The 22,499-nt window shown below is 37.3% G+C and overlaps 3 protein-coding genes across 4 annotated transcripts; 2 read left to right on the top strand and 1 right to left on the bottom strand.

Annotated features, from left to right (window-relative positions):
- Nucleotides 1–3,677: 3,677 nt before the first annotated feature.
- On the top strand, nucleotides 3,678–7,744 carry LOC113724864 (protein phosphatase 2C 57-like). Its single transcript, XM_072073270.1, has 11 exons — nucleotides 3,678–4,131; nucleotides 4,502–4,630; nucleotides 4,770–4,872; nucleotides 4,993–5,103; nucleotides 5,787–5,866; nucleotides 5,996–6,049; nucleotides 6,518–6,634; nucleotides 6,767–6,821; nucleotides 6,900–6,932; nucleotides 7,049–7,095; nucleotides 7,500–7,744. The coding sequence occupies exons 1-11, from the start codon at nucleotides 3,812–3,814 to the stop codon at nucleotides 7,621–7,623; spliced, it is 1,173 nt and encodes a 390-aa protein (XP_071929371.1). The 5' UTR covers nucleotides 3,678–3,811; the 3' UTR covers nucleotides 7,624–7,744.
- A 1,005-nt stretch (nucleotides 7,745–8,749) lies between these two features.
- Nucleotides 8,750–9,697, top strand: LOC113728260 (uncharacterized). Its single transcript, XM_027252815.1, has 2 exons — nucleotides 8,750–8,922; nucleotides 9,016–9,697. The coding sequence occupies exons 1-2, from the start codon at nucleotides 8,750–8,752 to the stop codon at nucleotides 9,695–9,697; spliced, it is 855 nt and encodes a 284-aa protein (XP_027108616.1).
- A 4,996-nt stretch (nucleotides 9,698–14,693) lies between these two features.
- On the bottom strand, nucleotides 14,694–19,523 carry LOC113724863 (importin subunit beta-1). 2 transcript variants are annotated; one of them, XM_027247738.2, is made up of 4 exons: nucleotides 19,338–19,523; nucleotides 18,555–18,669; nucleotides 15,792–18,215; nucleotides 14,694–15,695 (listed from the first exon to the last, which is right to left on the bottom strand). In XM_027247738.2, exons 3-4 carry the CDS (start codon nucleotides 18,206–18,208, stop codon nucleotides 15,497–15,499), a joined length of 2,616 nt encoding a protein of 871 aa, XP_027103539.1. In that variant the 5' UTR covers nucleotides 18,209–18,215; nucleotides 18,555–18,669; nucleotides 19,338–19,523; the 3' UTR covers nucleotides 14,694–15,496. The 2 variants fall into 2 exon arrangements, with proteins under 2 accessions (XP_027103539.1, XP_027103538.1); XM_027247737.2 differs by lacking the exon at nucleotides 18,555–18,669.
- Nucleotides 19,524–22,499: the final 2,976 nt, after the last annotated feature.

Below are 22,499 nucleotides of genomic sequence, written 5' to 3'. Positions count from 1 at the left end.
TTTATATGTCAACGTGTTTGTGCCCTCTACATCCTTCACAGACATTTGGAAAATCTAATGCAAGCATAAGCCGGACTGCATTTTGTAGGTTTCTTCTGGAATTGGAAACATAATACCTTTGGAATGATACCTTGAATTCATTAGCTTCTTATCAAGAATTGGAATGATAATGGAAGGGTGTTAGGTGCCCCTATCAATGTCTATTTATGAAATTTTGTTAAAAGATGGTTAGAGAGAGGGAGAGCTGCATCTTGGCCATGCATTAATCACTTATTTGAGTTGAAGATTAGCAACTTGTGCACGTGTGATGCACTTCCCTTTGATATGAATCCAAAACTGTCCTGCATGTGCGTCACTCTCTATTAGGAGTTTCTGCACATTTTTCAGTTCTTGAAGTGGAGAAAATGCCGTCTCCTGCTGTAGCAAGATGCATTTAATTGACAATGTTACTCCAATGTCATTTGGATTGAAGAAGCTCTACCTCTATCGAAATGAGGAAGCTCCAAATGGAACTTATCTCTGGGCAGGAAATCTTGCTATGAAAGAACACCAACATAACTGCATTAAAATTTGACATAGATCGTCTTAACATTGACTTCTTGCAGTTAGCTTGCACTAGGGACATTGTCAACTATGCAGCGCTGTGCTGTATTCTTGTTTCACTCAACCATCCATGTTCAATGATGACATAAGTTTTTCCAAAGGAAAATTTTTCCAATACCTTAGATAGGATTCCTTATCTTGAACTGTATAATTTTAGAGCGATAAGCAGAATCTTGTATCAATGATGGGGATTGAGAAGATTTTCAAAACTAGTATACTTGTTATGGTATTTGTGCATCTCTTTGCCCTTAGTTGTGCCGCTAATGTGGTGTGGTTTTAATTGCTTTTGGAAGCATCATAGACTTTGGTTGCCTGGCCATACCTGCTTAATGGGATGTAAAAACTTCATGATCTGCTGATTTGCTGATTGCTGTCTTTCTTGGTGATCTGTTTGAGCCTTGTCTGATGCAAGGCATATCTTGATTGTACATCTGAATTTCTATTCACTCGCGGCTGTGGTAATTGAGCTATGAGCATTTTCATGCTCGAGATTCTCTTGCTGATAATGTTGAAGGGCCCACGCTGGTTGTATCAGATACGTTGGATTTGGCTTTGGAATTTTGGAACACTCAATATTGGTCTGAAAGTTACTTCTGAAAAAGGAGGGCATGGAATGTGGAACAACTTCTCAGATTTTTAGTTCTTTCTGTTTAGCTAACTGATTTTCATTGTTGTTGTGCTGTGGATGTGGAATGCAGACAAGCAAAGCATCTAAGTAGTTTTTGTTTGGCTGTAACCTCATGTTGGATAAAATGAACCTGATGGAATGTGAAAAAAAGTTTCTGTTTTTTTTCACATGAAAATTGTTTAGTTAACTGATTTTAAAATTTGTGGTGCTCTGGTCCTCTGGAAGTGGAATGCAAACGAGCAATTAGAGTCTTTGTCGATTTGATGTTCCTGTCAGCTACAAACCTTACTGATCTAAATGTGCTCAAGCTGCAGAAGGCGGATCAACTGAATCGAAGTTTGACCTTAACAAATTTTAATTCGTGTTTGCCTCTTTTAAAACTCCTGATTTCTTTTCCTCCAGTATTACATTCAAAGCTTGAATAGATTGGCTTTCTGCCTTGGTCATGAGCTTGAGATTGTTCAGAGTATGCCTCATTCTGTTCCTTCTGCGTTTTATTCTTTTTTCTTTGCAATATGCTGTCAGTCAACCGAAAAAAAATGGCATATGATGTTTATGTTCACCGGATTTCAGGTCGAAGTTGATTTTATGATGAGAACATACTTTCAGATTTTAGCACTCGAGCATTTCTTCCTTTCGCCTTGGTTTCTTGGCTTTATAATAAGAGGAAGGTGGCAATATAGCACCAAACGGATATTATAAGGCTATGTAAGGATGGTTTCTGAACTCAGTTTAACCCTTGCCTCTGTAAATTAGCACAAACAACTGGATGATCTATAAAAAAAAATTAGGGTTATATGCAAAAACCCCTCACAAACTATATATCTAGTTGCAGTTTACCTTCTGAACTATAATAATTGGCATTTTGCTCCCTTGAATGATACGTTTGGACAACACTATTCCTACTATTTTAAATTCTTTTTTTTTTCTCTATTAGCCTTTTTCATTTTTGTTTCTTTTATTTTCTTTTTGTTCTCCTTCTCTCGTGGAACTAGATCACGTCTCTCTCCGATGTGAAAAGACCTTTTGTTTTCCTGGTATGTGTGAAAGAGAAAGATATTTTCATAATTAAAATTCTCGCAAGCTTTGGACGATCATGCTAAACTAGGCGAAAGAAATTGAGGGAACCCCATGCTGCTCGAACGACGACGACCAGGAATTAATATGAACGACCACATTAATATTTTGTTTGGATGGCCATTATTTAGCCAAAAATTATTTGTTTGGATGGTCATTATTTAGCTAAAAATTATTTGCTGACATCATAAATATAATCTTTAACACATCTTTTTATTTCATTTACAGCACATCACAAAAAGTGATATAATAATTATTTCAAATAATCTCCCGTCCAAATAACAGGGTAGTAATTAGTAAAGTACATTAATTTTCCCGGTAAAAATTTCTGTGAAATGTAGTCAGGGGAAGCCAATTTCCCTGAGCATGAAATCTTCATTAATCATTTGCAGTGTTATCTTTAACGTCATCCAAAACCCGAGGGGAGAGGGGCCTATGTGGAGTGCTTCATTTTTTTCCCCAATTAAATTATTAATAGTCCATGTCTGTAAATGATAGTATATTGTATGATTCTACAAAGAACACATAATGGATTTGTTTGGACAACTTTGATTTCAAATAAAAAAATTTATTTCACAAATTTCAACCATCTTTTTATATTTCCAATCACTCTTTTATCCCACATACATCACATCACAAAAAGTACTACAGTAATTATCTCAAATAAATCATCCAAAGAAACTCTTAACCAAACAAACTCATTCAGTTCCCCCCCCCCCCCCTTAATAACGATAAGAAAAATTTCCCTCCAAAAAAGAGTCATAATATCATTTAAGTTCTCCAAGAATGTGCAAATTGGTCTACCAATTCGAGTAAATCTTGGGTTGTATATGGATTGAGACTCGTGTATAATTTTGTTTGGATAATTTTTTATACACTATCAGTATATAATTTTTATGTTGGTAGATTTAAATCATTGCTATATAATATAAATTTAAATTTAAAATTCAAATCATGCACGTATAAGCATACATCCAAAGCTAAGTTGCCACTTAATCCATTTTGTTTTAGCGTGTAATTTTGGGTTATCTATTAATTGAGTTTAATTGATATACCCTTGTGAATTCGGACCACTTCTGTCTAGTTCTGTCCGATTACCTAATAAATTAGCACAATAATAGCAGTAAATTTTGCATCAACTCATTTATAATTCACGTTTACATCGAAATTCTATGGTTTACATGGCTGGAGCTGGTGATTCCCATTTCCTATCCTTGGAGGTTCCATCACAGAATACTTGTAATAATAAATTTGATCTGTAAGAATAATTGAAACTAATAATTTTTGTTCTGGAGTGGACAGAATCTGAAATCTGAGCCGCTAAAATTAGTTAGAGGTGAGGCTTCGTTCCCAGAATCTTATCCTTCCCGTTCTAAACCACACGCTTTCCTTTGGCCCATTCTCACCATACTATAAACAGCAGCAGAAGCTGGCAACTTCAAAGGTTGTTCGGGAAGGAACCCCTCTGAAGCTCTGCTTTTCGTCAAGACTTCTACTTCATTAATGGCTTTGTCTAGCCCACAACTTCGGAGGTTTCTCTTAAACCACAGGGGATACTGCAACTACGAATTGAACAACAAGACCACAAAAAACACCGTCGCGGTTAAGGGTGGGGGAGGCAGATGCTGCTCAGCCATTGCAATTGATGCCCCATCTTCTTTGACAGGTGTTTCCAGCATTAGATGGGGTTCTTCCCTTGTACAAGGTGTCCGCGAAGAGATGGAGGATGATGTCATTATTGTTCGGTCAGAGGATCTTGCTGGCTTCTCTTATGCAGCTGTTTTCGACGGCCATGCTGGTTTCTCTTCTGTCAAATTTCTCAGGTTTGGCTAATTGGTGCTGTGGCTTATTACATACGAACCATTAAGAGGGGGGGGGGGGGGGGGGGGGGGGAGAACTGCATGAGCTTTTGATGCTCTGAGTCATCCGTACCATCTTTTGCAGCTTTCTAAATTGCTTCTCCATTTTTATTGAATCCTATAGGGTGTCCCTGGATGTATTCAACGATCATCTAAGTGGGACTAATCAATCACTACTAAAAAAAATACTACCGTGTAATTTAACCTCACTTTTGTGTCAGTAACTTTATAATGGTTTTTCTGGGGACTGCTACAGTTTACTTTCATGATTTCTACATCCACATTACTTTTTACTGGGAAAAATTTGATGCTTAATTCAATGTACTGGTTCCAGAAATGAGTTGTACAAAGAATGCGTGGCAACATTACAAGGTGGACTTTTACTGAGGGAGAAGGGGTTTGACACAGTAAAGAAGGCGTTAGAAGAGGCTTTTGAAAGTGCTGATATGAAACTCTTGAACTGGTAAACCCATGTATATTCCTGGTGAAGATTCTTACTGCCTCATTAATATCTGTGCGCTGGACATGTAATCTAGTCTCGATATGATTCTACATTGTATATGATTGCGTTGAAGGTTTAGACGCTGTTTGATTTTGTAAAGGCTTGAGACGAGCGCTGAGGAGATGGATTCTGGCTCAACAGCTACTGTGATCCTAATTGGAGATGATACATTGTTCATCTCTCACGTTGGTGACTCATGCGTGGTAATCTCTTTTAAGTTTTCATGATTATGCTTTTCCATTTTTTTTTTTTTTGTGATGGTCTACTCATACCAAACAGATGCCAAACCCAGCTCTTTTCCTTTATCAATCGCTTTGGTTTAGGTGCTGTCACGATCTGGAAAAGCAGAAGTGTTAACCAGTTCTCATCGTCCATACGGAAGCAACAAAGCGTCTCTGCAAGAAATCAGGCGTATCAGAGAAGCAGGTGGATGGGTGTGTTTTCTTTTCTTGAATTCTTAATTTGATTGCTTTTCTTTCAGTTGTATCAGCTATCTTGTCTAGAATGATTACGCTGCCTTTAGAATTAGATCCTTCTGCATTTGCTATGCTCTGAAAACCTTCAGAGAAAGTATCAAAAAACAGAAAAAACTGTCAGAAACTACATTAGTGTGACTCAGCTTCACGGTGTTGCATCTGGAGTTAAATTCAATCTCTCAAAGGAAAAACTGATAAAGTCATGTCTTTTAATACCATTACTATGACAAGTCCTTACCAAGTGGGCATTTACTGGCCATGAATATTCCAATATGCTACTCAAACAATGAATAACACTTCTTGAATTTCAATATGCTCCTTGTTCTTAGCTGACTAGGTACTTTAGGGGACAATTCTTTTTTGTTTTATTTGCTCAAGTCGATAACAACTGCTCAATACAAGTTGAGGGCTATACATTGACGCTAATTCCATTTTAGTTTACAAACAATGCTAGACTTTTACCTTTTCCCTGGGATGGTGTGGAATAGTCTTGCCTTAATTTTTTCCCCTTCTTTTTGCTAACGCAGTTTTTTTGCTATCCCTGTCGCAATTAAGCTCATTTTGTTCTGACATATCTTGCAATTTAAGAACAGGGCATAGAAATATAGACATAATGGAAATTTTTTATGTGGTGTCTACAGATAAGCAATGGCAGAATTTGTGGAGATATTGCAGTGTCACGTGCTTTTGGTGATGTGCGGTTTAAGAGCAGGAAGAATGAGTATGTGTATTCCTCATTATCCTCAATTGACACAATGAATTTGTTGCCATGCCATATATCTACTTGAGAATCTAAGAGATCCTATGCATTATGAATCTTCTGTTAATATTTATACATGTTGCTGTGAAGGATGCTGGAGAAGGGAGTTGAGGAAGGCAGGTGGTCCCAAAAGTTCATTTCCAGGTACGTGATATTCCATTTTCTACAAACAAATGTATTTCGTTCACTTGTATTCTTATCACTGCTGAAACTAGAGTGGTGAATTTAGTTGTCTCTAAAGCACTGGACCATAATAATTATGGTGGAATCTGTTTTTAATATTTTGTCTTTTCAGTATCAACCACTTCTACAGTGCAGGAAAATCAAATTTTCTTGGGCTGTCCTTAGGTTATCCTTTGTTGAATTATTTTTATGCAAAAAATGATGAGTCAGATTGTGTTCCAAATGTGAGATAAATGCCAAATCAAATTTTTATAAGATGATTCCCTAGGTCATTACAGATTTGGTATTAAGGCTGGAAGCATGATAAATCTCAAATGCACTTCAAGACAAGTTTTAAGTTAGACTTCCCTTAGGAAGTCCACTCTTGAATTAATAAAAAATTTGCAAACTGCTCTTTTATAATGCAAGAGCCTTTTGGGATTATTTCAGGATACAATTTACTGGAGACTTGGTTACAGCATGTCCTGATGTTTCCCAAGTTGCTTTGGAATCAGATGCTGAATGTGTAATATTAGCATCTGATGGATTGTGGGATTACGTAAACAGGTTTTATTCTTAGAGCTTTTGGAAGTTTGGCTTTTGCCCTATCAAGCAATTAGTCATTCATTCATCTTCCTTATACTGGTAATCCAGTCATCCTGAAGAGCATAATGGTTGAGAAATTTTACCATGTTTCAGTTCAGATGCAGTTGATTTTGTTAGAAATCAACTTCGAGAACATGGAGATGTTCAGGTAAGGAATGTGCCATGGCTCCTTAATTGATCCTGCAGTACAGTAGGCATTATCTGATTTTCTTTGCTCTGATTACAGAGAGCTTGTGAAGCCCTTGCTCAGACGGCACTGGTAATAAACGGAAACTGCAACTCAAAAAAAAAAAAAAAAAAAAAACTTCTCTATGGTCGTTCTGAGATTCATTTGCTTTTATAGCTCTTATGCCGAAAATTTGCTAATTACTACAGGAACGAGGGTCACAAGATAACATCAGCATTGTGGTTGCTGATTTAGGGTACGTGCTGGCTCTTTAGGTTTATGTCTGTTCTCGTCATTTTGGCCTTCCTAACCTAGAAGTAAAATGAGATGGTTTTAAATGAGGGCGGTACCAACCAAAAAATGTCTCTCTTGGTAGCTCTTACTAACTCATCTAGTACAAGGTTAGTGCAATGACACTAACCAGACAAGATTGATCACATGAAAGGTTAGTGCACGAAGCTGGCAAGAAGGCTATTCTTTCTTTTGGATGTTTCCCCTTAGAAAAGGGAACGTAATTTTGTTATATGAATCCTGGTTGTGGGATGTGTTGTTAGTAGATATTCCATACGACCGAAACCAACACTACTTCACTCTTGAGAAATTTTATATGCTCTTTTACTGATTATTGCTGTTCTTGCTGTCCGTTTTTTCTATGTACAGACGGACCGACTGGGCAAGCGTGCCTCTCCGGCAGCAAAATTTGGTATATGAGTTGGCCCAAGCTTTGGCTACAATTGGCGCAGTTTCAATTGGGATATGGATGACATCTCAACTCAACTTGTAAAATGAAATGAAATTATCCACGCCTGTATTGTATACGTGTATATTCCAACTGCTAAATCCAAACTAACCGTCGACTCGTTTGGCTTATTATACCTATACGGAGTAATTACTTTTTTGCCTAATACTTGTGTAGATATAAGAGAATGATCCTACTCCCTAGCAAGAATTGGAATCCCATTTTCTAAGACCATATTACATACAGAGTATTGCCTTTGTATTTTGACAGTTTTATGTTTAGTCAAGGCGCAACTTTGCAGTGTTCTAAAGACTTGCAAAACAAAACTAGACCCTCAAAGCCTGCGCATGCATCATCATTTATTAAGCTTATATGAGCCCTCGAAGTCTCTGGCATTTTGCTGTCGCTTGATCAATTGCATTGTTGTTAGTCGGCGCACTTGGCTGCGCTCCATATATGCCGCTTGCTTTAATCTTCTTTTCTTTTCTTTTCTTTTTAGCCTTTTTCTTCTTCTTCATTTTGTTTTCTTGCGGGGGTGGTAGAAAGGTTTTGCTAAACATCAAAATTAAGTAGGTCTTTGTTATGAAATAATTACAAGATGTGGATGTCCGTTTATATTCTCTACATGATAGACTCATGTATTCTCCCTAGATTCATTGGTATATTGGATGAAGCCTTTTATGAATGTACTTGAAGTATTAAATTCATGTATTAGTACTTAATAGGGTTCATGTATCTTTTATCTTGGATCACCTATTTATAGGGGTGAATTCTATTTCTTTTGAAACCTTGAAATCTGGAAGTACTTTGATCAGTAAATATAATAATTCTATCTCTCTCTTCTTCTTACTCTACTATTCCAATCCCTACTTTTGGGAGTTTCTTTTATTAGTTTCACAATATATTATCAGCACAAGTCTCTACCTTGAGCTAAGGAAAAGCACGAGTCTCTACTTTGAGTGAAGGAAAAGCGCGAAGCAAAAGTGAAGCACGAGACGTGTTAAGATTCTACCCGAACAACTTTTGCCTATTTATCAAGGTAAAATTCTTTCCTGCGAATCTATTGCATAGTCTTATGGCTAATCTCACAAAACAAGAGTTCATACCTCTTGATATTTTTGAAAAAAATTATTTATCGTGGGTTTTCGATGTTGAAATTCATCTTGAGACAATGGATCTTGGTAATACTATCGTTGATGAGAACGATGCCTTAAACCAAGACCGTGCTAAGGTCATAATTTTCTTTCGTCGTCATTTAGATGAAAGATTAAAAGTAGAGTATCTTACTGTTAAAGATCCTCTTGTCCTTTGGCAAGATTTGAAAGAAAGATTCGACCACCGGAAGTTAGTCGTTCTTTCAAAAGCTCGATATGATTGGCTTCACTTATGACTGCAAGATTTCAAATCTGCTAACGAATATAATTCAACTATGTTCAGAATTACTTCGCAATTATCATTGTGTGGCGAAAAAATCACTGATGAAGAAATGTTAGAGAAAACATTCTCTGCTTTTCATGTCTCTAATATGCTCCTGCAGCAGCAATATAGAAAGAAAGGATTTAAAAAATATTCTGAACTTATTGCTTGTTTTCTGTTGGCTAAACAAAATAATGAATTATTGCTGAAAAATCATGAGTCCCGACCAACTGTTGCAAGTCCATTCCCTGAAGCGAATGGGACTCAATTTCAAAATTCTGGTCAAGGTCGTGGACGTGGCCGTAGAGGTAGCCGTGGAAGAAGCCGTGGACGTAGTCGTGGCCATGAACGTGATCGTAGTAGATTTGTGCCTCGTAAAAATTATAGCCGTAGCAAGCAACAAAATATTTCCCAAAAGAGGGAAAATAATTACGATCCGAAAAATGGAGAAAAGAAAGTTTATGAAGAAAAATGCTACCGGTGTGGTATGAAAAGTCACTGGTCCCGTACCTATCATACGGCTGAGCATCTTGTTGACCTTTATCAAGTATCATTGAAAAAGAAAGACAAAGATATTGAGACAAATTTCATTGATCAAAAGAATGATTATGATGATGCTGATGATACTGATATGACACACCTCGATGTAGCTGATTTCTTTGAACATCCTGAAGATGTCAACAAATATCCCATAATTGTTTAAATATTTTTATAATGCTTTTATATATTTCATTTAATTTTCTTTTCATTTAATATTTATCTTCGCATCTTTATTAATGTTTATTTTTGTTTGAATTTTTTTTCCTGAAGAAGAAATGAATGCCAAATATTTGGGATCAAATAATGGTGATGATAACATTTGTCTCGTTGATAGTGTTTCTACGTACACCATATTGAAAAATAAAAAATATTTTTCTTGTTTAACAATAGGAGAGATAAATATTAATACCATCTGTGGTAGTGTAAAATTAATTGAGGGTTCCGGAAAAATCACTCTATTTCTCCTTGAAGGAACTAGAATTGTCATAAATAATGCACTACTCTCTCCCAAATCTCAAAGAAACTTATTGAGTTTTAAAGATATCTGCAATAATGGATATCACATCGAGATAATGAATGAAACAAATAGTGAATTTTTATTAATTACAAAAACCATTTCTGGAAAAAATGTGTATTAGAAAAATTGCCATCGCTTTCTTCTGGCTTATATTATGCACGGATAAGTGCTATTGAAATTCATCACTTAGCAGACTAGAAGTTTGCTCATCCTAATGATTTTATGATTTGGCATAATCGTCTCGGACATCCTGGGTCTATTATGATGAGGCGAATAATAGAGAATTCGCATGGCCATTTATTGAAAAATCAAAAAGTATTGAAATTAAATGAATTCTCCTGTGTTGCCTGTTCTCAAGGGAAATTAATTGTTAGACCATCACCAGCTAAAGTTGGGACTGAATTTTCAACATTTCTAGAACGAATTCATGGTGATATATGTGGACCTGTAGATCCACCATGTTGACCATTTCGATATTTTATGGTGCTAATTGATGCATCAACTAGATGGTCACATGTATGTTTGTTATCTACTCGCAACATAGCGTTTGCGAGATTGCTTGCTCAGATAATTAAATTACAAGCACAGTTTTTTGATTATCCTATTAAAAGAATTCGTTTAGATAATACTGGTGAATATTCCTCACATGTTTTTGACGAGTATTGCATGTCCATTAGGATAACTGTTGAACATCCTGTAGCCTATGTTCACACACAAAATGGTCTAGCCGAATCATTTATTAAAAGATTACAATTAATTGTTAGACCATTGTTGATGAGGTCTAAACTTCCCTTATCTGCTTGGAGACATGCTATATTACATGCAGTAACACTTGTGATAATCAGACCGACTAGTTATCATAATTATTTCCCCCTACAATTGGTATTTGGTTTTGAGCTCAATATTTCTCATTTACGAATATTTGGGTGTGCGATTTATGTTTCTATTGCACCGTCCCAACGTCGTAAATTGGGCCCCCAGAGACGGTTGTGAATATATGTTGGGTATGAATCACCTTCTATTGTTACATATATTGAGCCATTGACAGGTGATTTATTTATTGCAAGATTTGCAATTTGTCATTTTGATGAATCACATTTCCCGACATTAAGGGGAAGAACAGATCAACCGAAAAAGGAAATCCCGAAAAAGGAAATCATTTGGAAAATCTCATTAGATTTCCTGGATCCTCGTACAAAAGAATGTGAATTAGAAATTCAAAGGATCATACATTTGTAAAATATTGCAAATCAATTGTCGGATGCATTTAGTGACTCCAGAAGAGTCACCAAATCACATATTCCTGCCGAAAATGTTCCGATTAAATTAAATGTCCCTGAAGGGCAAATCACAAGTGCTAATGAATCCAAAACACGCCTGAAGCATAGAAGACCTCTTGGTTCCAAAGATAAAAATTCTCGAAAGAAAAGAGAATCAAATGAATCAATAATTAGTGACAAAAATCAACCTCCTGAAGAGGTCGCTCTTGAAGAGCCAGCTCTCATAGAGCCAACTCCTGAAGAAAATGAAATTATAGAAAATTCGATAAACTTTGTCACTACAAGAAAAAGTTGGAACCGAAAAGAAATAATTGTTGATAGTACTTTTGCATATAATGTAGCACTTGATATTCTGATAGATGACGAGGATCATGAGCTTAAGTCAGTTGATGAATGTCTAGAAATGATTGGCTAAAATGAAAAGATGCGATACAATCTGAATTAAATTCACTGACTAAAAGGAATGTTTTTGGACCTGTAATCCAAACACCTGAAGGTGTAAAGCCAGTTGGATATAAATGGATATTTATGAGAAAAATGAATGAAAAGAATGAAATAGTGAGATATAAAGTAAGACTTGTAGCCCAAGATTTTTCACAAAGGCTTGGATTTGATTATGATGAAACGTATTCACCTGTAGTGGATACGATCACATTTAGATATCTTGTGAGTATTGCAGTGCATGAAAAACTTGATATGCGTCTGATGGACGTTGTCATTGCTTATTTGTATGGAAATCTTGAAAATAATATTTACATGAGAATCCCTGAAGGATTCAACATGCCTGAAGCATGTAAATCAAATCTTAGAGATGTTTATTTTATTAGAATGCAAAAATCTTTGTATGGGGTCAAGCAATCTGGACGTATGTGGTATAACCGTCTAAATGAATGTTTAACTAAAGAACGTTATACCAATGACCCAATATATCCATGTGTTTTTATTAAGAAAAATGGGTTAAATTGTGTGATTATTGCGATATATGTTGATGATCTCAATTTGATTGAAACTCCTGAAAAGATCCAAAAGACTGTCGAATATTTGAAACTCCTGAAGTACCATATCTCAGTACAATTTGTGCGCTTATGTATCTTGCTAATTGTACAAGATCAGATTTATCATTTGCTGTGAATTTATTAGCAAGATTTAGTTTCTCGCATACAAAACGACATTGGAATGGTATTAAACGCATTTTTCGCTATCTCCAAGGAACAATTGATCTTGGTTTATTTTATTCACATAAATCTAAGCCTGAGTTGCTTCGATATGCTGATGCTGGGTATTTGTTTGACCCACATAAAGCACGATCTCAGACTGGCTATCTCTTTACTTGTGGCGGAACAACCATTTCTTGGCGTTCTACAAAACAATCCTTAACTGCCACTTCATCAAATCATGTTGAAATAATAGCAATTCATGAAGCCAGTCGAAAATGCATTTGGTTAAGAGTTGTGGGTTATCCGGAAGAGTTATGTGCATTTGACCCACTACATCCGGAAGAGTTGTGGGTTATCCTCTGAGAAGAAAAATCCTCCAACTATTTTATATGAAAATAATGCAGCTTGTATAACTCAATTAAAAGGAAGATATATTAAGGGAGATAGAACGAAACACATTTCACCGAAATTCTTCTTTACTCATGATTTGCAGAAGATTGGTGAGATTGATGTGCTACAAATCCGATCGGATAATAATTTGGCAGATTTGTTTACCAATGCTTTGCCAACTGCTATGTTTGAGAAACTGGTGAAGAATATTGGTATGCGTCGGGTAAAAGATCTCATATAATGTTTGCATCAGGGGGAGAATTTATTACACAAGAATAATGTACTCTTTTTCCTTCACTAGGATTTTTGTCCCACCGGATTTTTCCCTAGTAAGGTTTTAACGAAACATATTCTTTGTGTAATGGACATCCAAGGGGGAGTGTTATGAAATAATTACAAGATGTGGATATTCGTTTATATTCTCTAGATGATAGACCCATGTATTCTCCCTAGATTCATTGGTATATTGGATGAAGCCTTTTATGGATGCATTTGAAGTACTAAATTCATGTATTAGTACTTAATAAGGTTCATGTACCTTTTATCTTGGATCACCTATTTATAAGGGTGAATCCTACTTCTTTTGTAACTTTGAAATCTGGAAGTATTTTGATCAGTAAATATAATAATTCTATCTCTCTCTCCTTCTTACTCTACTATTCCAATCCCTACTTTTTGGAGTTTCTTTTATTAGTTTCACAACAGTCTTGAGAATGTCAGAAGAGATCTCTCATTAATTATGTCCTTTTGGGCTTATCATATGCGGTGATTAGAGCTGATACGCGCACCATCTCTGAGCAAAACATTGTTGAATTTCTCAAAAAAAAAAAAAAAAAAAACTTGGCAACGATGCCAAGCCTTAGCCTTTGTCAAGAGTGGATATGTAGTCCTAATTCTAGGATTGACCCAATTTGCAATATTAAGGACTATTCTTGAGAAAAAGGGAATTTAAACACCGCCGTTTTACATAGATTAAATGACCAAAATGGTCACTAAATTATTCAAAATGGTACGAATTGATCATAATTTTTTTTTTTATCGAAAAGCTTTCCTCCGCATCCACCACCTACCGCCACTATTGTACAATGACTAGATCTGGTCGTGGGGGAAGGAGGGGATGGGAGGGGAGCGGTGACGAGGAAGGGAAGGGGAGGAGGAAGGGACAATGGTCAAGAATGAGGAGGAAAGAAGGGAGGAAGAAGGGAGTAATGGCGGAGGTGGAGGGGAGAAGTTGACAATTCATCAGCATTATAAAATGCAATAACTAAGCACGTCTTAAAGCCTCGGTTTGTTAATTTGTTTCATAATTTGCTTGTTCTCTGCGCTGAAATTTTGCTGCTTGAGCTTGACCTCCCGGTATGCCGTTCGGTTTCCCTCCTGCAAGATGGGCCGGGGAAGGGAAGAACGCATCGGTGCATGTTTGCTTCGACTTGTGCTAATGCTCCTTGGTGGGTCGAAGCCCTCATAAATGGTGTGTTTCTATGTAATTTGCCCATTGAATTTCGGGCTTTGCCATGTACACAGTACAGTGCCTCTGCAATTCACTTCGGGATCAGTTGATTCCTGGAATTGTAGCTATGATCGATTATTCAACTTTAAACGTTGAAGAGCTTAAATCTTCTTCCTCAGAACTTGAAATTCCAATTAATTCAATAGAAAGTGATCCTAAAGATTCATTTTAGGAAAGTTCAGTGACTTTTTGACAAAAGAAATAAAAAACAGCGACCAACTCACGTCATTTTAATAGTTTAGTGAAAATTTTGGCTATTTCCCCTCAATACATACAAATACGTACTCTAAAACCATTGACAAAAATAGAGAAGCACCATGATTTCATGGATGCATGGAATTTTGGACTCTTTAATGTAATACTAGGTACTAATTTGATGACATGCGTAAAAAATGCAACATGACGAAACACTTAATATTCACTGACACAGAGACAGAATTAACCCTGTCCCCATATCTTGTCGAATTAAAAAAAAAAAAAAAAAGGGATGGTATGCATTCTGAATATGAGGGGGAAAAAAACACGAAATAGACCAATGAATACTCGATAACCAGCCAACGTGAAATGACCATTCCGCATCTCATGGCAACAACATCTCTATCCAATCCCAATCTCCAGCAAAAACAACGTTATACTTCTTTGGGAGGACCTTCAGCCAGTCTAAGAAGCGTTTTCAGACACTCCTCCGATGGCAAAATAAACGAACCCGACCCTATGGTGCTGATGCATGAGTTAGTGACAACTTGAAGATCAGTTACTCCTCCAGCAAATTCTGAGAAGCACTTTCCGACCCTCCTTCCATGGCAAAACGAAACGACCTGACCCTATGGTGCTGATGCATAAGTTAGTGACAACTTCAAGATCAGTTACTCCTCCAGCAAATTCTGAGAGGCACTTTCAGACACTCCTTCCATGGCAAAATGAAACAACCCGACCCTATGGTGCTGATGCATGACTTAGTGACAACTTGAAGATCAGTTACTCCTTTTATCAGTAGATGCCAATGACCCAACATGTTGAATGCAATCATGGACCCCGACTCAACACAACCATATGCATGCAGGGACTTCTAAGACGGAAAAAATCATATACACCAGGGGTTGGAGCCTCAAACAGATATGGCACGAGCGATGGCCATCTTGGCCCACTCAGCTGATTCTTTAATCAAATGGTCATCTGAGGACAAACACTCATTTAAAAAGTCCTTGCATGAGAGAGATTGCTGAATCAAAGAACCAGCATTACTTCCCAATGTATCTGCCAAATCTCCCAGCACCCCAATAGCAGTTTTCATCACAACATCATCCCTGTAATAAAATAAGTGAGACATTTAGAAAGATCCAAAATTTAAGGACATCCAAATAAAATATCAACTCAAAAATGGTGATGTAGAGAACACTAACATGTCTTTTTCCATGTAAATGCTATCCAGAAATTGCAGAATGTGAGGTGCATAAGGAATCAACAGCTGAGTTTTAGGAGAGTTCTTAAATCCCTGAAATATCCCTGAGTATGCCTCTAAGATTCCATTCCTCAACAGATTGGTATACTCAATCATTTCGTCATCAGCGCCTGATGTGTGGGCAGACAATTCAGCTGCGCTCTGGAGCATAGGCATGGCATACATCAAGTACTTTTCAAAATTCTCTCCTATAGCCAGAGCTATGTCACCAAAGCATGAAAAGATAGGAGGTTTCACAGATCGGTGTAACTGATTGCTCGAAAGGTCTTTCAGAAGCTGGGTCATTATTCCATCACAATAAGGCAGTACTTTGTCATCCAACGCCCTGCATATATCACCCACAACACCGACAGTCACAGCACAGACCTGATACTCCTCAAAATTTTGAAGACCCATTTCCAAATATTTGTAAAGCTCAGGCATGTACTTTGCAAAATCTGGGCCAGTTGCATGGGCAACAGCTCCAATGGCAAGCATAGCTTCCTCATGCACAGTTGCACTTCTACAAGCAAACACCCGAAGGAAAAGATTCATTATCTGATCTGCAAACTGCATGAATGCATACTTTGCTGGCTCAGATGCACCAAGTTTCTGAGTAATGACCTGTAAGCACCCACAAAGTAGGCCCTGTAACTCGTTCTGCTTCTCTCTCCCGTCAGAAGAAAGCTTCTCTGCTTCCAGGGTTTGGTGAAGCTTAGTCATAATGATAGGAACTAACTGCAACACCATTGAAGCTGTCTCGTCTGTGGAACACCTCACCACTTCGTTCAGTGTCTCATAAGCAGCAGTCCTCAGTCGTGACTCCCCAGCATCTTCCCTGTCAGTGACATGAAGGAGGGATTTAACAATTTCCTGGAAATAAGGAGTTATTGGAGATGTGGACCCAATATCCTCATAACCCTGCACAAGGAAATAGAGAGCACCACAGGCCTTCTCAGCAACATTGGGAGCATCATTCATGCTCTGAAGCAGAACCGTGACAATCTGTTGACAATTTGCAGGGGTAATAATGGGAGTCTCTACAGTTGAACCATGAAGAAATTCAAATATTCTACCAAGTGTCCATGCCGTCGTATCCTTAACATGACTATTAGGGTCATTTGTGAGTGCAGTAAGCATGAAATTTAGAGCAACATTGACGATGGAGGTCAACTTATCAGGCGATGGACCCTCCAGTATGGAACCAAAGGCATATGTGGCAGCCTCTCTCTGTCTCCAGTCTGGCTTTGTTATGTTTTCTTCTATAAATGGCATGACTAGCGGTACAATATCATCACCAACAGTGCGAGCAACCAAACCAAGGCACGTACCACCAGCCATAGCAAGATTCCAAGCACCCTCATCCAGATCCTGATCTTCTTCTTGCTTTAAAAGTGTCTCTAACAGCATAGGTACAAGAGCAGGGAGAGCCTGCTTGATGAAATAATAGCATGGGACATCTGAGTCTGCAGTAAAATCACCCCCATATTCTTCCAAAATATCTATCTCCTCGTCACATATTGAGCTCCAGAGTTCAATAGCTTGAAGAGCAACGGGCTCCTCATCTTCCCTGACAGCCTTGGCCGTGATATTGAAAATATCCTGGATGTATGGAGCTAACTTCTCGTAGTATGTAGAGGCAATCGAGACCAGACATTCAAAAGCAGCCTGTCGGATTTTGACATCAGGACACAAAGTAGCCTCACACACAACTCTCATGATATAATCACGCTCCATATCATTGGAAAAGTTTGCGTGAGAAAATCCAAGAGCATTATACAATGCTCTGGTAGCTGCAAGCCTGACATCATTATTCACCTCATTTGCATTCATACCTTGGACAACAGCTGTCAGTATTTTATTCACTTGATCTTGGTCTACCACATCCGGAGAAACTTCTTCGCACAAATACCCGAGAGTTTCCAACGTGGCTTGCTTCACATGAGCGGGGACCTGGTGAATGTTTGACAGAAGTGAACCTATCAATTCAGGCCACTGTTTCTGAGGCAACTCGATGGCTGCAACTTTTGCAATGACCTGTGAAGCCGTAGAGCGAGCATCATGCACGGGCGAGGAAAGCGTCTGTAATAAGCATGCTTTTATCTGAGTTTTCACACCCATATCTAGTGTTAACCATCTTTGGACAAGCTCATATTTCCTATGTTGTTCCTTAGCATCCAAAGCATTTTTAAGGATCAAACCAGCTAGTTTACGGCTATCAACTGGTTTGTCCTCACCAGCAAGTTCTCCAGAAAGAGACAATAAGAACACAGAAAGATTTTGCTCCTGAAACTGCCTCAACGACTCTTCTGCATGTTTACGAACAGTTGAATCCACTGATTGTGCATTTAGGAGGACTTGGGTAACTTCCATTGCCATATTACCTCTGCAGACAATTATAAACTTCATTTATTAGACATTCACAATGAACATTGCGGATGATCTAATTGATATGCAACCCCAATGCGAGAAGGTTAAATACAACACTAACAGCACAAAAGAAGACCATGCAAATACTTGGGCAGACATGATACTGCACGGAGATCTGAGCAGGAAATGGGAATATCAGGAAGAGGTTGTAAGAAAACATAGCTGATGCATCACATAAAAATGAAAACGCAAAAAATAGAGGCAAAAGGACACACATAACCGTGGACTTACATATCATATTCCCGGGATACCGGCACCACCTTAAGAGTTTAACAAAATATAAAGATGAACTTACCTTCCACAAAACTATCAGGTGAAAATCATGCAGCTCGTAACAATGTCTCCTAGATCAAACTGATCAGCCCAGACAAGAAATGTAAAAGCCCAGGGCAAAGCTAATACCCAACCAACTGGAATAAGTAGGACAAATCATTAACGTAACCAAACAGGTTGGCTCTACACTCAATCTAGATATTGAATACCCACAAAAACAGAAGCATAATAACAAAGCTAACGCATTGATCTTCCAAGGCATTAGATACATAAACACATCAAATTCAAACATCAGCACGAGCTTAAGAGAGAGTAAAGTCAAACTAATTCTACTGATCCTGAAGCCAAGTCAAAATCAAGCCGGCGGTGAAACTAATCAGCAACAGGAACAAAACCGATTCCATCAATTGCAAAGCTGAAGCCTATAGACTAATTCCCCGAATCCCGCCTAAGTCAAAAAATATCCAACTGAACTGTAAGACCTTAACTCGTGATTTACATACAAATAAAAGCCAACCGATCTAACAAAAGTCGACAGTTTAACCAATTAGCTGAAAGCAAAATGGAAGTTGCTTCAGCGTACACAGATACATCAATTAACAAAAGAAAAATGAAAACAGACTGACGCAGATTGGGATTTCCAGAATACAACAGTAATTAAAATAAAAGGCAAAACTTATAAAGAATTTAAAAAGGGGGAAAAAAACAGAGATCGAGCATTGAGTTGGCTTAAGAAAAGGTACTTAAAATCCGAGAAAAAGAAGTAAATCCCTTGAGAAATTAGCAAGAAGGTGAAGAAATTTACCTCAAGGCGTGAATCGTTGAAATGACAGAGAGAGTGTGGGTGTGAGAGAATCACACTTCGTTCAGTCGATGATAATGAAACAAAAGCGGCGCTGTGAAACCCTAAGAGAGAGAAAGAGAAAAAAGAGGGGAAGGGCGCGGATGTCAAGCTGCAGTTGAATTATGCAAATCTTTCAATATATTCTGGGGTTGGGGGGCGCCTTAATTATTTCCTTTTAAATATTCTTAAATTTGTAATGGGGAATTATTATTGGCTGCTGCTGTCCAAACCATCCTTTTTTTTTTTTAAATAAATCAACTATCGCCTGATGCCGGGGGGTGGACCCACGTACTCAACTGTTTAAACTCTTTTTCCTTCCGCCCTGCTTCCTTACCTTTTTTTTTTTCGTCTTGCCAAAAGAATAAAACAAAAAATACTACTCACCTTTTTTTTTTTTTTTTACCAAAGATGTGAAAAGATAAAAGGGATCTATCATCTATTCTTTTTGTCAAGAATTTGCAAATTTAACACCTAAATTAATCCCACGAGGAATACCAAAAGACAATTGCTGACTTTTGACACCCTCACGGAACTTAAATACTAAACTCACACACCCTCCACAAATCTATCATCTATTCGGGAACGTAGAATAACGATCAAAGTTTAATACAACAGAATAACTTAGGCATAAAACTGAAAATTGGAAGGAGAACACCAAAATTTACGTAGCACTATATAATCTGAATTTGACATTTCCAAAAAAAAAAAAATTTAATTTGAGCTTGGATAAGATATTTCTACATTGTATATAATACAATTCCATACAAAAAATTATAAAGACTCTGTTGTATCTTTCCCACCATTGGATTAATGAACAAAGATTTATAGAGGTAACAAGGCTTTCAATTTGGAAAGCACGTTTTTTTATAAATATATTATTTTAAATTTTTTTATTATTTCACGTACATCAAATCTTTATAGTATATTTTTCTACAAAAACTCAAAAAAAAAAAAATCCAAACGTTCATGAACATAAGAATGTGCTTAATTCTTGGGAAATTTTTTTGCAACGTCACCGTTTTGATAATTTTGATCAAGTTAACCAACTGATAATGCCCGGAAAAGATTTTCTTCTTTTTGTATTTTCATTTTGGGAGTGTGAGAAATAAATTATCAATGTCAGATAAAAATGCATTAACTTCAATTATGTCTTTGGATTCACACATTATCGAAGATTTTTTTTAGTTTTTTTTCTGGAAAAAGGGCATCATAGAAGTTATTGAGTAGAAGAAGTGTATGCTGGTTGGCCTTGTTTGAATTGCTGTTTTCCGTAAAAAATATTACGTCGTTTTTCGTGATCACATTTCCCTATTATTTTTTTTCTCATATACATCAAATCGCTACAATAATTTTTTCATGAAAAATCATGAAAAATGCAATCCAAATACAACCAAGTTTGTGACAGTTGGAATCAAACTCCTCCTGATTCCTGAACAATCAAATATGGGATGAGCCCCAAATTCTGCAACACTTTCTGGAGGATTTAAGTTTACAGGATTGCATTCCCAAACATGATCCGCTCATTTCAACAAGTCATAAAACAAGAGACATCTTATACGTGTATCCATCTACGAGCAAATATGGTTGGAATATTTTTTTTTAAAACATTTCAGCAATATTAGTTAAACTATTATCTTTTCTGTTTGATTTAAGAATTTTTGTTCTGTAATCCCAATGTAGCACGCAGTATTTTGTCATCCTTTTTCATGCCTGCACTGTGATTTCTCCGCCCTTAATAAGATGAACAAACGAACTCAACATGGTTATAGAGAACAAAAACCCTTTTTATGTATGTATGTAAGGTTCTTAACAAGAAAGGGGTGAAATTCATAGGAAAAAAGAGAAGTTAAAACCAAAACCTTGACCTTTAAGGTACTGCTAGCCCAATACCCCTTCGGTAAATTCCATAAAGAAAAAGAACCCTTGTTTATTCTTACTACATAAATCGGAACATAATATAAGTATATAACACAGAACACAAGCATTATTATGCAGGTCCCGTGATATGCCTACACCAAGCTGCTGCAAACTCACATTAATTAACCGGACAAAAATCCCCGTGGAATTGGGTGCCGTCTCTTCAAGCAAGGCATGCAGGAGATACCGGATATATAGGAAACTCAAGGATTTTTGTTGCCACCTCCGCCTGGTTTCTTCCCTCTTGGGTCATGCTTAGGATTAGGCCCTGCATAGTCATAATCCAACGCTACATCCAGGACCTGAACCTTTCTGTTGTTCCCGATCACAACTCCATCCTGCAACGAATTTAACCCCCCAAAAAAAAAAATTTGCAGCAAAATGAATCAGTTAGCAGAAGATATGGACTGCTCAGGTAATTCTAATTTCTGAGGTGCCGATAGAATCTCAACCCTTTCTTTCTCATGCCATGTCTTATTGATTAATTTCCCTCTCCATCATGCTTGCCATTTCATTAGAACGTCAAAAGGGTCTCACGTATGGATGTGAGATACCACAATCCTTTGCAATAGGACTAAAAACAGCGCATACCACCATATATAGGTGGCTGATCCTCAAAATGGCAACATTAATAAAACCAGCAAATACAATATCTACCTTGTCAGCTGAGTACATGTGATTCACGCCATTGCTGAAGCCTTCAACCTTACCTATAAAGGACAATTAACAAGAATTTGCATTATCAGTTTGGGGTTAGAAATTGGTGTAACCAAAAAGGAGGGACTTGTAAAAGCTTCATCTTAATTTGTCTCTTCTCCGTACTCTATAGCCTAAATGCACAATGGTGAGCTATAGCTTACCTGAAGACAGGAGATTGAGTATTAAAAGATAGACTAGAAGAGAGGTGCTGATCCTGAGCTGCATTGCTATAGTTACATGCACTATTAAACGTTACCTATGGTTCTTATCTTTCTTAGGATGAGAAGGGAGGACAGGAGGAAGGAGAGGTCCCCTTTTATCCTTTTCTGGGAGTTTGGAAAATGGCCATCAAAAGGGCTTCTGGTTTTGTGGTGCACCCCACCAAATAGATAAACGATAATGGTGAGATGCATTACCCATATTCCACGTCCTGGAAGTCAACTACACTATTTCACTTTACATACAAATAGAAGCAACATTATGGGCACTTGGATCACTCTTTATGCA

This window comes from Coffea arabica, chromosome 2c (genome assembly GCF_036785885.1).
Source record: "Coffea arabica cultivar ET-39 chromosome 2c, Coffea Arabica ET-39 HiFi, whole genome shotgun sequence".
Lineage (NCBI taxonomy): Eukaryota > Viridiplantae > Streptophyta > Magnoliopsida > Gentianales > Rubiaceae > Coffea > Coffea arabica.
The sequence above is the reverse complement of the archived record's forward strand: the minus strand, read 5'-3'. Positions and strand labels throughout refer to the sequence as shown.